Source organism: Trachinotus anak, unplaced genomic scaffold (genome assembly GCF_046630095.1).
Source record: "Trachinotus anak isolate AG129_WGS33_773 ecotype Australia unplaced genomic scaffold, CSIRO_AGI_Tana_v1 ptg000004l, whole genome shotgun sequence".
Classification (NCBI taxonomy): Eukaryota; Metazoa; Chordata; class Actinopteri; order Carangiformes; family Carangidae; genus Trachinotus; species Trachinotus anak.
This window is the reverse complement of record NW_027273855.1, coordinates 5,423,063-5,438,732: the sequence shown is the minus strand read 5'-3', so window position 1 is coordinate 5,438,732 and position 15,670 is coordinate 5,423,063. Positions and strand designations below refer to the sequence as shown.

Below are 15,670 nucleotides of genomic sequence, written 5' to 3'. Positions count from 1 at the left end.
GATGTCGACATCTGACGGACAGCAGTTCACAGTACTTGGAAAGCCTGGCATCATAATTGGACAAACTGCAGTCTGGGGTGGTTTTCATATTCAGCTTTTTCTTGAGCCCTTTAGAGTAATGACCACCAATCAAGAAAATAGACAAGTCAATCATACTTAGCAGAAGTTAGGCCTCAATTATACAGATGCAGACATCTGCAGACACCAGAGACATGTAGTTTTTGTTATTATACTACTTTTTAGTCTGCTTGGAGGAAGCATGCGCAGTTGATGGCCTTGCAGCGTAGTGACTGCGCAGACATCTGCACAGAGCCTCGCTTACACTCTCTGATGATATAATGTAAGGGTCTTCGACCCTAGTGGATGCTCACAAACTTGAAGATGTGTAAAGTATAACACCAGCCTTTAACAGCTAACAGTAATTCTACGTGACTTCTGTTAACAAGCCTTAATAGGCTTCATAATTTGGCTGTATGAACAAGATGCAAAATAATAGTAATTAAAAAAGCCAATATTTCCAACTCTGGTTTGGAGAACATAAAAGAAGCAGATGTAATTGCGCCCTCAGAAAACCCTCAGCGTATTACAAGTCATGCATCATTTGCATGGAGAGGGCAATACCTCAGAGCGTTGCCAGCATGTACTGACATTAAGATATGAGATGAATATTGAAAGGGCCATCCCTTCCACAGTATGTGGCTAAGCCAGATGTTATTGGAAAAGAAAAATCAATCAGGAAAAACAAACACAGTAGTCATGACAAACGCTGTAACTCTACCCACCGGACACAGTTGTTGTGCTCATTACTTCTTAATCAACTCGCCGAGAGGCAGCAGGATGGCGCTGACGGTTCTTGTTTACTTTGATATCTCCATCCTTAGTGACCTTTTCGCCCTTTTTTTTTCCTGGCATCAGCACATCGTCATCAGTGAGCCACGGGTGTGCAATCGTGTTAAGTGGAGAATCAGACATTGATGAATAATATTTACATGGACAGATTCATCTTTCTGTCATTGTGCCACACTGACTGTGAAGTTGATGGAGATGAACTAAAAGATGATTGTGTTTTGAAAGCTCTCCTTGGATAAGGTACAACTATGTATATATGACGTCACCTGTCCTGCACAGGTTACCCAAAGCAGCTCACATTAGACATCAGAACATACTCACTGTCCAGTACCTAAAAATAGTGATGACATTAATCAATGTGTTAATAATAGTCAGTCAGAAGGGAAACAAATGTTTTTTTTGACACCCTTCAACTCACAATAATGAGTCAGAGTGGCTGTGTGCAGGGGGCTCAGCTGCTGCACAGAGCACAGCAGGGATATTGCACATGATGGTCTCTTGCCACTGGGGTGATGGGCTTTTAGGGGAAAACTGCTCATGATGCAATCCCACAGGACACGAGCAAAAAAGCCATGAAGCTCCTTGATAGACCACAAAGTAGCTGCCAAGTACAACACTAATGCAGAATTACACCACTGATGTTTCAGTATGGTAAAGCCAGGAAAGACCAACATACTGCACAAAGGAAATAGAAGAAAGTCTAAGTGAAAATAAAAGAAATTCTAAGTTACATGCTTCAAAAGGCTGAAAAAGCTGAAATGACATTTATCAGAGGAAATACTAGAATAATAAAATGTTACAAGAAATAAAACATATTTTTTGAATAGGTTTTTCATTATTTCTGTATTATAAAAGCTAAAAGTAACAAAATAATGGAAAGCCTAATCTTGAACATTATGCCAAATATCTTAATAGTTAATCATAATGATTTCCCTCAGTTTCAGGATGCAGATTGTACTTGCTTTACCTTTGCACGTCCCAGACACTTACATGTTTTAGGGTTTTCATTGATGCAATGTACAGATAAAGTCTTGTTTTCATGCTTGTAAGCTTACTCAGGTTGTCAGTGAGCCAATGTCCTCTCTATTGCTCAGTAATTCTTCTAAATGATTTCCTACTTACTCACTCACTCACTCACTTAGTTAATTCCTTTCATAACAGTAATACCTGCAGCAGCACACTATCAAAGCCTGGCAGCAATCTGTGGTTATCAGCAAAATGTTACTGGTTATTAAAATTTCTTAGCCTGCTCTCTTTGCTTGTCAAGTGCATGGAGCTGACAAAGTCATGAAGCAGATTGTTTAATCTTAATTTCATTATATAAATGGTCTGTAGACTAAAGCTAAAAATGTTTAAACAAGCGGTTTACTACAGAAGCCAAACAGATGATGGCCCTGGCCCTGGTCCCGGCTCTGGCCCTGGCTCTGGCTCTGGCCCTGGCCCTGGCCCTGGCCCTGGCCCTGGCCATACGCAGTTGGACATTTTTTCTCCAGGAAAAAAAAAGGTGAGACATTTAACAGGTTAACTGATCTAATTTAAACCCTAGGAAACAGTTCCCAGAAACAAGGCTGTGAGCTTTCTATAATCGTATTAGCTTTTTGTTAGCATTTTCACAACCCCACACCCCTTCATCTATCCTCATTTACAATCTGTGAAACAAGGGTGTTTTCACACTTGAACCATCGAGAGATTTTTCTGGAGCCGTAGTTTAGTCCGAGAGTTCTGTGCAGTTGCTAAAGTGTGAAACCTCCTGTCGAAGCATACGCAATTCAGAAAAGAACTCTCAGGTCCACAGGAAATGTTGACCATTACAGGACAGATCACTGCAGAGCACAGAAAACAATGTTTGTGTGCATTGCTATGAGCTCATTTAAAGCTGCTACTGCTACTGCTGATGACTGTCCCAACCAGTGATGATAAAATATAAAAAGCCTCTACTAAGTTGGACATTAGCTTCAGATAACATCGACGGCGTACAGTTTTGTCATGGATGCATGTTGCTCAATCTATCCACACTTTCATGCCAAATCAGATTCACATCACAATCTCCACCTCAAACAACTAAGGAAAGTCGCTAGGGGCCGTACTCAAGAGGACAGTGTGTGAAACTGCTCTGACAGCAGCTCACATAAAAGCTGGAAAACGTGCAACTTGCTGAATGGGCGCAAGACCAGCTGATGCAAAGCTGGGGGATCCCATCAAGCTGAGTCACTGTCCACTTTTTTGCAACTGCTTATGTGCAAGAAAAACTTAAGTAAAAAAAAAAAAAAAACCCAAACTGCAATAGAAGAAGTGCACACGGATGTCTTTGCTGTTGCGTTTGAGTGTGTGGCATGCAAACAGGAAGTGAAACCAGAGCAATTACGCAGAACAAAGGCCAACACTTTTTAGACACTTAAATCATTGACAAGACTTTTGTTTTTTTTTATTTTCGAGCTGATAAGCAGCGGTTCAACTCAGCAGGGAAGGAAAACAAACAGTCTGCAGAACGAAGCAGCGCCTCTCCACACAAAAGCAGCAGATGTCACTTCTGGACAGGAAGTGTGGCCTTTGTGAAAAGGAAGTATATAGCATGTTCGACTGGCCCCTATTTCTACTTTCTACTATTTCTAAGTAAAGTCTGACAGTTTCGCACTAGCATGCAAACCAAACTGTAACAAATAAATAAATCACATTGTGCACTATACACTTGGAAGTGATTTAAATTGTAGACTTTGTGGCACAACAGTCACACTGTAATGAGACAGTGCTGTCTGTGTTTTAAGGCACCAACAATTACAAAATGACAAGCAGGAAGATCAGGCTATTTATTGCTATTGGAAGGAGCAGACACAAATGCAAAGCCACTGTCTCTATTATTTACTCCATTACTACTTTACTGTACTCGACAGGCTGAAAAACAACATGCCGTGTCCAGCCCAGCATCCATCATCACTGGCCGCCCCAGACAGTGTGATCACTGTTTAACGCCAATGACTGCTCTTGTGTCATATGAGGCATCCGGCATCATCTCATATGACCAACAGCCAAGGGGTCAGATGCGGGTTGGGTGGGGGCTGGGGGGGGGGGGGTTGCTAAATGTTGAGGTTTATCAGAGCGAAGAGGGGCCAGACAGTAAGGTGTGAAGATTCAGACGGGCCATATGCTGGTGTGGGCTCAGTGTTCGCTCCACTGGACAGTGAGTAAGAGGCCTGCTGCCTTCACGTCTGCCTTGTCTGCTTCTCAACACAGTTTTCTACCTGCAGCTAAGCCAACCAAGTAATGACCCGACATCAGATTCACGTTCTGTGAGTCAAAGTCTTCACTTTGGTCTAGAACACTTTTAATTGACTGACAATGAGTTCACAAAAGTACTAAAAAAAAAACACTTTAGTTCACTAACCTGACTGTGAAAAAAGCCTGAGTTCATCTACAAGGTTCAAATCCTAATAATTAGAAATAATTTCTTAACACAAGAAACTCTACATAGAACCAGCAGGGAAATAACTAGAGAGAAGTGAGGAAATGTCATAATTGTCGAACCGAGTTAAGTTTAGACACGGGAGTAAGTCGTACAGTAGGGTCAAAGCCATTGGTGCTGCCGTCACACTGCTAGCAGGGGATACTGCCTCAAGGGTCACTATGAGTGAGGAGCAGAGGATCCTTTTAATTTGTATGTTTGCCTTCAGCAAAGGCTATCCATATTAAACTGGGATTAACGGGAAAATGAATGTCCGTGAGAACATGATCACATGGTGCCTTGACTGGCAGATTGGGAGCTGTGGGGGTATTCTCCTGGATTGCGTTATAATGAAAGCTCTGATGTGTTGTACAGAAAAAAAGGAAGCGTGTGTCAACAAAATATTGGTCTCCTGAATTACAAGACAAACTGAAGAAATAATGAGTTTGACTAAAAAAACAGCTGATTTTAAAAATGCTTGTACGATACACAAACGTTTGTCTACATTTTTCTTATAGATATCAATATTATAATAGGACCTGGAATACATATTGACATATTTGCTAAACTGCTATGTGTCACCAACATCCACTTCACATCAGTTCATTCATGTTCATTAACCTCCATTTGGTAAAGATATTGATCATATGGAGCTAGAGGAACAAAACTACTGAGGTGTGATGGATTATCTAATTCCTGTTGGTCATGAGAGCAAGTGCAAATTTACATATAATATATGGGTAATCAGCAGAAATAATGATTTATTACAGTCTTTTGGAGTGGGTTGGTCTTATTCTGACAGCTCCTCCTTAATGAAAACAGACATGGTGTTAATGGGGGGAAAAACTAGGCCATTTTTCTGTTTGCCCATGGCTACCATCAGCATTCAGCAACAATGCTGGGCCATCTCACTCAATTCAGATATCTCACAAGAGACCCTGTAGATCAAGAACAAGCTCTAACACTTGTCAAGGTTTTTCCAGCTGGTCCTGAGAGCCCCTTTTCAATTCGCTTCGGTTCCCACACCTACTGAAACAACGCTCAAACAGAATCACAGATCCACAGATTCAGGACTTTTTTCTATGTGAGTTCTCAGGTCACCAGCCTCAAACCCTCTACCCCTCCTTATCCAAGAGAAAACAACAACAAGCTAAAAACAATGCATCCATTAAGGGTCTCTCTTTCTGGAGAGAGGATTTGGGTAGCCAGCCACAAAGGGGGACAGGGCAGTTCTGGAGAGGAGATGGGGCCATTTCGGGGTCGACATGGCATGAAATTGAATAAATAAATGAAGAAATCCCCTCTTTGTGGTGTGAGTGCAGCAGAGCCGGAGAATGGCCCGTGGCGTTGCCACAATGAGGGACCCCAGTAAACTTTAGCAAACTTCTTTCTCTCCGAAGCCGTAATTCACATCTCTCCCAAACTCCCTCAGCTCCCCGTTCACCCTCCAACCAGTCCCTCGCCGTCTTCCAAGAGAAACCCTTTTTGGCAGAGCCCATCACCAAAACACAAAGTCTTCTTTGAGTCATGTCCAGTTTTTTTTCTCCTCCTCTCACTCACTTCCGCTTTGAAGAACTTTAAACTTCTTTTGAGTTGCTCTTATGGGCGGAAACTAAACACTACAGGGGATGAGACAGTGTCTCGACCACAGAGGACAGACAGCACTGGACCAGGGACCTCCTGTTTAAGACTGCCTACTAATCAGCTCTGTTGCATTAATGAATGGATGATGCATATGATCAGTAAGTGAAATACAAATTTTCAGTGACATTCAGCAAACCTATTCAGCCCATTTAAATGTTGTTTTCAAAAGGTTCCACTACAGCAAGAATTATCATTTCCCAGCTTCCTTTTTTTTTCCCCTCTGCCTGGTTGGCGTGATGCATTTAAAACTGAGGGCTGGGGCATTTTCACCTTCACATTTTGCTAGATGCTCGCACTCTTTCACAGTGGCTGCCTGTAATTAATGTGCTATAAATATCATTTATGATATCTCCACTTTTTCGGGTTGTTAGGCGGCTTCTGTCACACAATTACAGACTCACTCTCTATTCTGTCTCTCATTACACATCTGTAGGAACAAAACAAAGAGAAGCACACAACACCAGTTCTCACTTACTCCCCCTGTGACAATGGGACTAGAAATAGCTTGGAAAGCACATCAGTGTGGATGCAAGGATGGATGGATTGATATTTGTTTCCGCATTTGTAAAGTGTTAACAGCCAGCAGTTCAGATTAGCACATCTGCTTCAACCTGTGAATCTGTTAAAATGACCTACGCTGGTAAAATGACGTATTCTCTTCACAGGGAATGTTCTTTCATCTCAGCTCAATAATCACCTAATGTCATCTCTACCAGTGCTCACACTCAGTGCAGTTTGTAAGCCCCTTTTTCCAAGTGGCGCTCCTGTTGACGGGTGACATGTGGCGAGATGGAGATAACATCATGGACCAGATTGCAGAGGCCATCTGGACGTTTGGACGTGTGTTTTTCGCTGCTGACAGACGTGGGGATCACAGACTGGATCAGACTGCAGTGAGTGTGGCGCTGAGTGAGCCATCAGAGACCTGCGAAGCTTCCAACAAACCAAAAGACCAGCTACAGAAAAAGATGTGGCACAGCTGATCATTAAAAGCTGAACTCAGACAGCGTTTTCCTATATTTTTCATAATATCTTCGGAACACAACCAAGCAAAACCAAACTAACAGTGCCACACCTGGCATTCAGCTGGGCAGACATAAACACTGTCCTGTGCGGGGACAGAGAGACAACAGTGGTAAAGAAACAAATTAGCAATTCAACACTCCACAATAATGGTCATTTGGCAAAGCGGTGGGGAAGATCATAGCGAGCACCCACTGGTTCCCACTCAAACAATATTTACCAACATGACAGAGAACAGTGTTTAATGGACAGACAGTTAGAGGGCAGCTAGTTAAAGTCCTTTCTGTCTGTCTGATTTTTTTTTCTAGCTCTGAAACCACTGATGCAACTGACCTACATTCATTTACCTCATTTTGGCAGGCACAGACGCAACTAACACTTGTTTTAGTTTCCACCTCTGAAAGTGATGCTTTCAGGTTCATTCTGATTCACGGGCAAAAGTACAGCAGGAAGACAACAGAGTGTGGGACCTCAATTGTGAAACTGAAATCATGAGAGGAAAAGAGACAACAGTCTCAGGTAAAATCCCCATTAAAGCAAGGGCTCCATTCACCTCCAAGTTTTTTCTTGTTTTCTGTCACATATCTGTCGTGTTAAGTGTCATGTCAATCACAGCTGACTCCAAAAACTGGCTGCGGTAACTCTCCATGTCAAAATGTCGCACCAATCCCTAAAAGGTTTCCTGTCAGCATGTGAGAACAAAATCATCACAGTAACAGCTCAAGCATGTATGACTCAAGCCTTTCATCGTGCCATGTTAGTTGGCAAAAATGTCATCAGGTTGAGTGAACGCCAAAATAAAAGCCCTTCAGCAACCAGGCCCAAGAATTTATCAGCAGCTGTCATGAGCAGTTATAATAACGCAGCCGGCAGCCTCTTTAACTCGTGCGGTCAAAGAATTCTCAAAGATTGGTGAAGTGAACTTGTTTGCCTTACAGCGAATGTTTAACAAAGTGGCAATCACAACAAGAAACTTGTTTTCAACTCTGTACATTTTTTCTTGCTTTGTAGTTGTGGCAGTGAATCCAGCAAAGTTCTGTCTCCCATGCACCTTCCCACCACCTTTACATCCCCACCACTCACTCAGAGCATCACACACACTGAGCTCTGACACACTTTCGTTGACTTTTGTCACAACACATACATCAGCGGCCTTTCAGAGGAAGTGGGAATTCTAGGTTGACATTAAAGCGTAAACCTGAGCCTTCACACTGAAGTAATGGACAAAAGAGATGAGAATGAACTGGAAAACCCGTGTACATATCAGATTTATTTGGAGGACTTCAAAAAAACATTTGTAAAACTGTGGCTGTATCATGGGACAAAAAAACAATAGAAGACCTACTTAGGAGTGTGTTGGGCAGTGTGTAATGTGTGTGCGACACTCCTTTGTCCCATTGTGTCATGTGAACGGTCTCCTGACTGGACAGCATACAGGCCAGGCATTTACTCTGACCCGCCCTGATCGAGCAAGACTTCAACAGTTTAGTAATCTAACCCGGGCTTCATCAAACATCCTTGCCTTACTCTCTAAATTCAAGAAGCTTTGTGTAAAGGTGTTCTACGGTTGTCTGTTTTTGCTCAGTGTTTTCCTATCGGGAAAACGACCTCTGACCCCCAAAAGAAGCCACACATCTGGTTGTATTTGAGAAAGCAAACAAACATTTTAAGCCTGCAGCCACAGTCTGTAAACCAAATAGGAAGCTCCGAGGGGAGAGACTGTGCCAAGAAATCCTGCAGGTATCCATCCATCCATGCTGACAGTACTCCAAAAGCATGCCGCACAGCTACTGCACCCAGGATCCACCCTGAGAAAGTACTTGTCCCAACTTCGTCCAGGTCATGCTCTCTAAAGGGACATCAGAGAGCTCATGTAGCCATGCTTTTACAATTCAGGCCAGGTCACCCATTGTATCATATATCAGCCTGTTGAAAAGCACATCACACAGTCTTTCACACACAGTGACAGAGTCTCTTATTGGATGTTTGCTCCAGTCATAAAAATGCCACAAACAGTGCATCTGTAAAGTCTCGGGCTGCATTCTTGACATTGCATGGTCTGATATCTGACACGGAGAAATCAGTGAGCTGATTTAATGCCTGTTTGACCACTGATTCATTCGCACACTCCTGAATAGATTCACTTGTTTGACTGTGTAACCACTAACAGCGAAGAAACTCGCAGAAAAAAACATTTCACCAAGTTCCAAAAACACCCATCCACACTGATCACGTAACATGACTTATATCCTTTGCTAATTCACGACTGTAAGAGTCTGCAAACATCTCTTGTGGAGGCAAATGAGGAAGGGGGTGTTTTTTTGACATCATGCCTCTGGGTGTTACAGTGGTTTAGACTTGTTAACTTGAATTCTTAAAATTCCTGCTGCAGCCCTACGCCTCAAAGAAATGGCTTATCAACACACATGACTAAAAAAAAGCACTAATATTAAGTTGGAAACTGCCATTTATGCCCATTTACACAACAGCCACCACTGAACTGAATTGGTCTGCCTCAGTAGCTGCACTGCATGGTACCAGTTGTCCAGAGCAAGATGGAATGGTGCACAGTGGCAACTTAAAACATTAACGTCATATGTGTGCATCAAAGGCAGATCTCAGTATGCCGACATAGGCATGAGCTCTAGTTAACATAAAAGGCCAAAGCCTGCAGGTTATGGAAAATAATGTTTAGGATATTTTTAAACTCAAATGTTAAGCTGACTCTCTTTTGCTTTATTCGAAGACCTGTCCACGCTGCATTCACATTTGAAAGTTTGATTCATGCTGAAGTTTCAGCCACATGATGAAACTTTGTGTTCTGTCTCTCGAGCCTTATAAAGCAGCAGAGAGTTTAAAGCCCAATAATAATAAAAACCCTCACTAAACCCCAGCAGCCTGCCCTTTTAACTGTTCTACCTGATGTTAGGATGGGCTGTGGGCAGTTTTTCCCCTCTGTCACTCTTGCAATATATGTGATGTGTGCCTGAGTTTGTATGACTTCAGCAGGGCTGAGGCTGCAGTGAGCTGAAACCACCAGCGTTGTGGCCAAGACGAGAGTCAGGATCTGAATCTATTTATACCCCCCTAGCCCAGAGAAACTTGACGCTGGTCTTTCCCACTGAGAGGGGAGGGCTGGAGAGATGGAGAAAAAAAAAAGGACAGGAAAGAGGTATACACAGGCTCAACTTCGGAGAGGAGGCTCAAGGCTGTCTTCCGGCACGTCTGTCTTCCTGGGCACCGGTTGCATAGCGTCTTCTGTGTTGGTGAGCATGTGCTTCTATCATCCTGTTTGCTTAGCGACTCTTGTCAACAGTGACTACAGGTGGACGTATAGAAGGATCGACATCAGCAAAAGAAGAGAAAGAGGTGTGAAACAACTGCAGCTATATGGTGTATGTGCAATCACACACCAAATCACGACATCATTTATCCACACACACACACACACATCAGCATTAGACATGTGTAATCTCACTCATGTGTGGCCTAAAGCAAGGGTCACAGGGAGCAGGATTTCCAGATGTTTCCTATTATCCTGCAGCCCTGACGAGACCTTCCAGACCTTCACCCGTCTCTCCGTCTCTCACTTCTCAGAATGAAGACAGAGGGTCAAAAGCTGACTGATTTATTGGCCACACAATTCCACTGTTGTCTTTACTGAACAGGATTCACTGTGCCATGGGTCAGTGCAGTCAAAAAGTCCTGCATGGCAAACCCCCATTTTTGTGGTTTTGAAGGAAAATCCCTCAAGTCTACCGGGTATGACACCACTGACCATATTCTGTCATAGATTTTGGTCATCATGGCAGGGAAAATCCAGTTGCCTGGATTAAATCAACAAAGCGCTGGCCTGAAGAAAATCCCCACTAATCTGTGGCAGGAAGAAATGATCAATTCAGACATAAATGAGGGAAATCGCTGCAACAAAAGCTTGAAAAGAGCAGTTATCACTACAAACTTCAAATTGGAAAGGAATCAGCTTGTTTCCACTCCACTTGAAAAGGCAATAGATTCAGAGATTGAAAACGATAACAGCAAAAATGAATCCCCTAATCCCTCTTTTCACACCCCAACCCCCTTCTCACCTCTTCTCCTCCCACCATCCCTACATGCTTCCCTCCAGCACATTGGATGAGCTCGTTGGCACTGGTAATTGCCAGGGGATGAGTGACATGCGGAATGGCTGAGATGCCAAAGCCGGATAACAATCTCTTTGTGTGTCACCGCAATCATTGCGATTGATAATCGATGCTTCATGGGGACTAAAGATCCAGGAGGTTGCAGAAGAGCACAAAGGGGGAGCGGAAAATAAATCAGTGATAAGGCAATGGAGAATGATGTGGGCAGTCAACAGCAAGCTGCCATCCTACCATGGACATGTGGGAAAAACCCAAATGAGACCGAGATAAACAAATGTGCCTTCAGATAGGAAGCAAGGTCTACATATAAAATCTATTTACAGAAACTCTTAAAAAAAAGGTAATGTATTCTGGACTTAATTAGTTTAATGTCGACATGGCGTCATGTCCAGATCTCCTCAGTGCAGCTACAATGGTGTCAGGGCAGCACTATCAGGAGGCTAGACAGCATTGTAAGCTCAAAACTTTCAGTCATAACTGCAGTTCAATTTTCTCAACTGGGGGAAACACCGCTCACTGTATAACTCCTACATTGTCTCTTTTTCTGTCTATAGTTCACAGAAAATGTGTAAATACACCATACATTCTTAGTGAGCCTTCAAAGGGCATTCTGGGAAATGTGGGAGCTATCTAACTGAATTACATGAGGTAGGTTAAAATGTGAAAAACAGCACTTATCATCTCAAAATGATTCAACTAATTCTTAGAAGACAATCTACAACCACTTCATTCCCCATCGCTGCTGTAGCATCTTCACCCCCCACCACCACCACTCTGTATCTTTACTGAAACCATATGTTGTGAGCTCCCCCAGCCAGACTTTCCTTATCAACACCACAGTGAGCCTGCATGGTGACAAAGCCCCGGCTCCCACAGAGGGAAGGTGAGCAGGCTCAGCTGGACCCTGGATGGAGGGCACTGGGGAGATTTGCAGGGGATTGGCACTGGTGTTGGTCACTGATGTTTCTTTTTTCTCATTTTGTTTTGAGTATCCACGTGCTCCTTTAGCAATGTAAGCCACTGAGTCCTGATGCCACAACATTCCCCACATGGAGATTCAGTGGACTTAGGTAAGGGTCTCACGTGTAAGCACAACATATACTATCACATATAGGGTACATTGGGTCAGAAGAGCATGCTTTGGCATCGAGGCTTGTTGACACAGTACTGTAACTTCCCATCTGTGAATATGACTTGTAATGAGGGCGATCATATCCACCTGAACCAGCCTATAGAAACACTTGTTAACGAGGTCATACAAAAAAAAAAAAAAAAAAAAAAAAAAAAAATCAACATTTTTTAGTTTCAGTTTTTACAGTGCAGAGCAATGGGACATGCTAAGAGGGGTGATTAATTGTTACCAGACAACTGAATTTACTGGCAAAATGCACATATGCAATAGTTGAATTGGTAAACACGCAGCTTACTATGAATCCTAACAGAAATCCCACTGGCTTGTCCTGACTAGAAACAATGTGGGCTAAATTTTGACGCTGTTTGCTTGCAGCCTTAGCTGTATAAAGGGTGTTTTATGCAGAGACATGGGCGATAACAGAACTTCGCTCAAGCCTGAGCATCTCACTCCAGTCTGGCTTAAATCAAAAGACGCCAATTGATGTGATGATGGGGAGGAGGATGGAGGAGGGCTATGGCTCCGACAGCTTTCAGATGTCCACAGGAAAAAAAAGCTCCCAGACTTCTCAGATAAATCAGTGGGACTTTGTCTTTATCATTATGCCAGAGCTGGGAGCGATGGGGGGGGGGGTCTGAGCATGTCCCTCTGCTGCCTGGTCTGTCTTGTAACAGAAGATAAGCCTTGGCTGCCTCTTGTTTAACTGAGAAAGAAAGCAGTGTCACAGAGATTGCCCCCCAAATATTAAAAGATATTTTTAAACACAATTGAAATCCATTCATTAGAGTAGTCTAGGACCCAGCAGAAAAGCCAGCGAACCAGCAGTGTAACAAAATTATTTCAAGAACCTGAAGGAAATTTCTAAACATGTGACAGCGCAAGAGAAAAAAAAGGGAACCGTGAACTTTTTTTTTTTAACAAATACTTGCCAGATGTTGAAATTTGAAAAATGAAATAATTGTTGCCCTGTTCACAGGAAACAGCCTTTTATCAGCAGGTAAAGATGAAAATCAGAGTTTGCCTTTTCTTGAAGTCAGCGGGGAAGCAAAGCAAGAAATACGATCGCCTTATTTCCTACCAGCTCAAGGGTGATGTTTTGTAGCTGACCCTTACCTTTGACCTTGTTGTGGAGGGGGGCAACAAAAGAGAGGGGATTTCCGTACGGAAAGCAATGAAGCACAGTCATGCAGTCCCATTATTACTCTCACTCTCACATAAATGCAGCCGAATTGGTGTTTAACTTCACTCTCATTATTTTCTCAGTCTGACACTGAAACCCCACCTGCACTGTGTCAGTACCATAGATGACAAGGCAAGGATGAAGGAGGAGGGAGGAAGAGGAGGAGGGAGGAGGATAACGAAAAATGTCAAGTGACAAATTGAATAGTCTCCTGCAGGTGGGAGCCATCTGCGCTGGCACTATGTTGGTGGCTGAAAGGAGCGTGTAAAATTAGCAGGACATTCATTCATCAGAGATAGCTGATTTTCAAGGGCTGAATAAGAAACTGTGCTGAAATGGTTCCTTATCTCAGTCTGGGGGGAGAAAAAAAAAAAAAGGAGGCGTGGTGGATCTGAAAGCTCATGAATATCTATTTATTTGCAAAGCGAATGTGAATTGAGCTCTGGCTTTGATTGTCTTGAACCTGTGCTTTGACGCACAATAGAAAGGTGTGATAATGGCGACGCCCCCGGCTTTAAAGCCCGTGCGGAGGCCGCATGCATACAGGGCTCGTAACAAATCGGGCAAAGCTTTATGTTTGTGACAATATCCTCATGAATAACGTCAGGCTGAGGCGCAGCAGGTTGGACACAGGTATGTCTGCGCTTAGGGCCACAACGTTGGGCCAACACTAGCGTCCAACTCATGTAGCCTGTCCACACACACACACACGCGTATATATGAAGTTATAAAAGTTAAGCTATTAAGAGAGAAGCGATCCTTGCGGACAGAAAGTGACGCCAAACCCAGTACAAATTGTTGATGGTTTATCTCCATGCCCAGTCCGTCAGCTGCAGCAGGGGGGGGGGATGTTGAAGTTATCTTCTACTTGAAAGGTGTGTCACTAAATACACAGCAGGTATGCCGAAATAAAGAGAGCAGCTCGTCATGACAGAAAATGCCACAAGCTATTTAATAAGAGGTACGAGTTGACCAAAAAGACAGGCAAGCACGAATTGAAATATTTATGACTGGAGTTTGGCAGGATGCTCTGCCCGTGCGGGAGAGAGCGGAGCGCGGATGAACGCAACGTCCAAGAATGAGTGAAACTTACCGACTGAAGGAAGAGCAGTGTGCGCACATAATCCCTCTCTGTGTTCAGCATTTCATTTAAAACGCACAGCCTGAGCCGCTGCTGCCGGTCCGAGTCCTTGGCGGCGTGGACACCGTTCTCATGGTGCCCGTCGTCCTCTTCCATAGCGGTAACTGAGCCCTCAGCGAGGGTTACTCAAACACTCTGCTTCTCTTTAAATATCCGCACTTCGCTGGGTTGTTGGTTCAGTCCATTCTGCGACAGCAAGTTTTCCAAAAAAACACACACACACACACACAAAAAAAAAAAAATCCCCCTCAAGCAGCGACGTGCAGGGCACCGCTCACTGAAATTAAAGTTCGCCAAAAGTACCAGACAAGCGGAGAGAGCCTGGCTGCGGGGCCGCTACACCAGCTGAGAGCGAGCGGGGCCACGGCAGATCAGCTCAGCCCTGAGAGACGACAGGGAGCGGGGCGAGGAGGGGGGGGAGGAGGAGGGGGAGGGACCCGGGGCCAGAGACGCGCACAAGGCCGCGGCAGCTCACTTCTGCTCACAAACAAACAAGCTCACACACACATCGGTACCCGAGCCTATGAAGACCAAAGAGGACGATGTTTGGTCAAGTCAGCTCCCGGTGGAGGGACACATTAGTGGTGAACTGGCTGCAGAGGAGACAAGTGTCGGCTCCCAGATACCACAGCTGCACCACACAAGTCTGTATGCGCTGGCGGGCCGCACACAAGATATCAAAGCCCTGTCATGCACACCCTGAGGGCTGCACGGTCCCATAGCTGCCACATACATGCCTGTGCAGATCTCCTTTTGAATTCCTAAATTAAATGTACATCAAGTGTCGCTGACTGTCCAGGCCAAGTGGAGATTCCTACCAGGTTTGAAAAAAACAAACAAAACAGAAAGAAAGAAAGAAGAAATGTGGCCTGCCTCTGAATCAACATCCCTTTTGCCACTATATGCTCCTACATACAAAAACATTAAAATACTAAATTAAAAGCAATAATTTATGTTTACACAGCAATTCACGTATTAGCGTTTTCCCTTCCTAGTAAAGTGCAATTATCCTAACTTAATAGAAAAACTGTCAGAATGACAAGACTCAGGCGACATGTGTTTTAAACCGTAAAATACACGAAAGGAAAAAAAAAGTCATAATTATATGTATATTGAGTAA

At 43.7% G+C, this 15,670-nt stretch overlaps 1 protein-coding gene across 2 annotated transcripts in view; it reads right to left on the bottom strand.

Moving 5' to 3' along the window:
* prex1 (phosphatidylinositol-3,4,5-trisphosphate-dependent Rac exchange factor 1) overlaps window positions 1-15,286 on the bottom strand; it is an 82,590-nt gene extending 67,304 nt beyond the window's left edge. The window contains exon 1 of one of the 2 annotated variants that reach the window (XM_071475446.1): window positions 14,503-15,286. In XM_071475446.1, the coding sequence (XP_071331547.1) occupies window positions 14,503-14,646 (144 nt within the window). In that variant the 5' untranslated portion in view covers window positions 14,647-15,286. The remainder of the gene's footprint in view (window positions 1-14,502) is intronic. The other variant, XM_071475447.1, reaches the window with a different exon arrangement.
* Window positions 15,287-15,670: the final 384 nt, after the last annotated feature.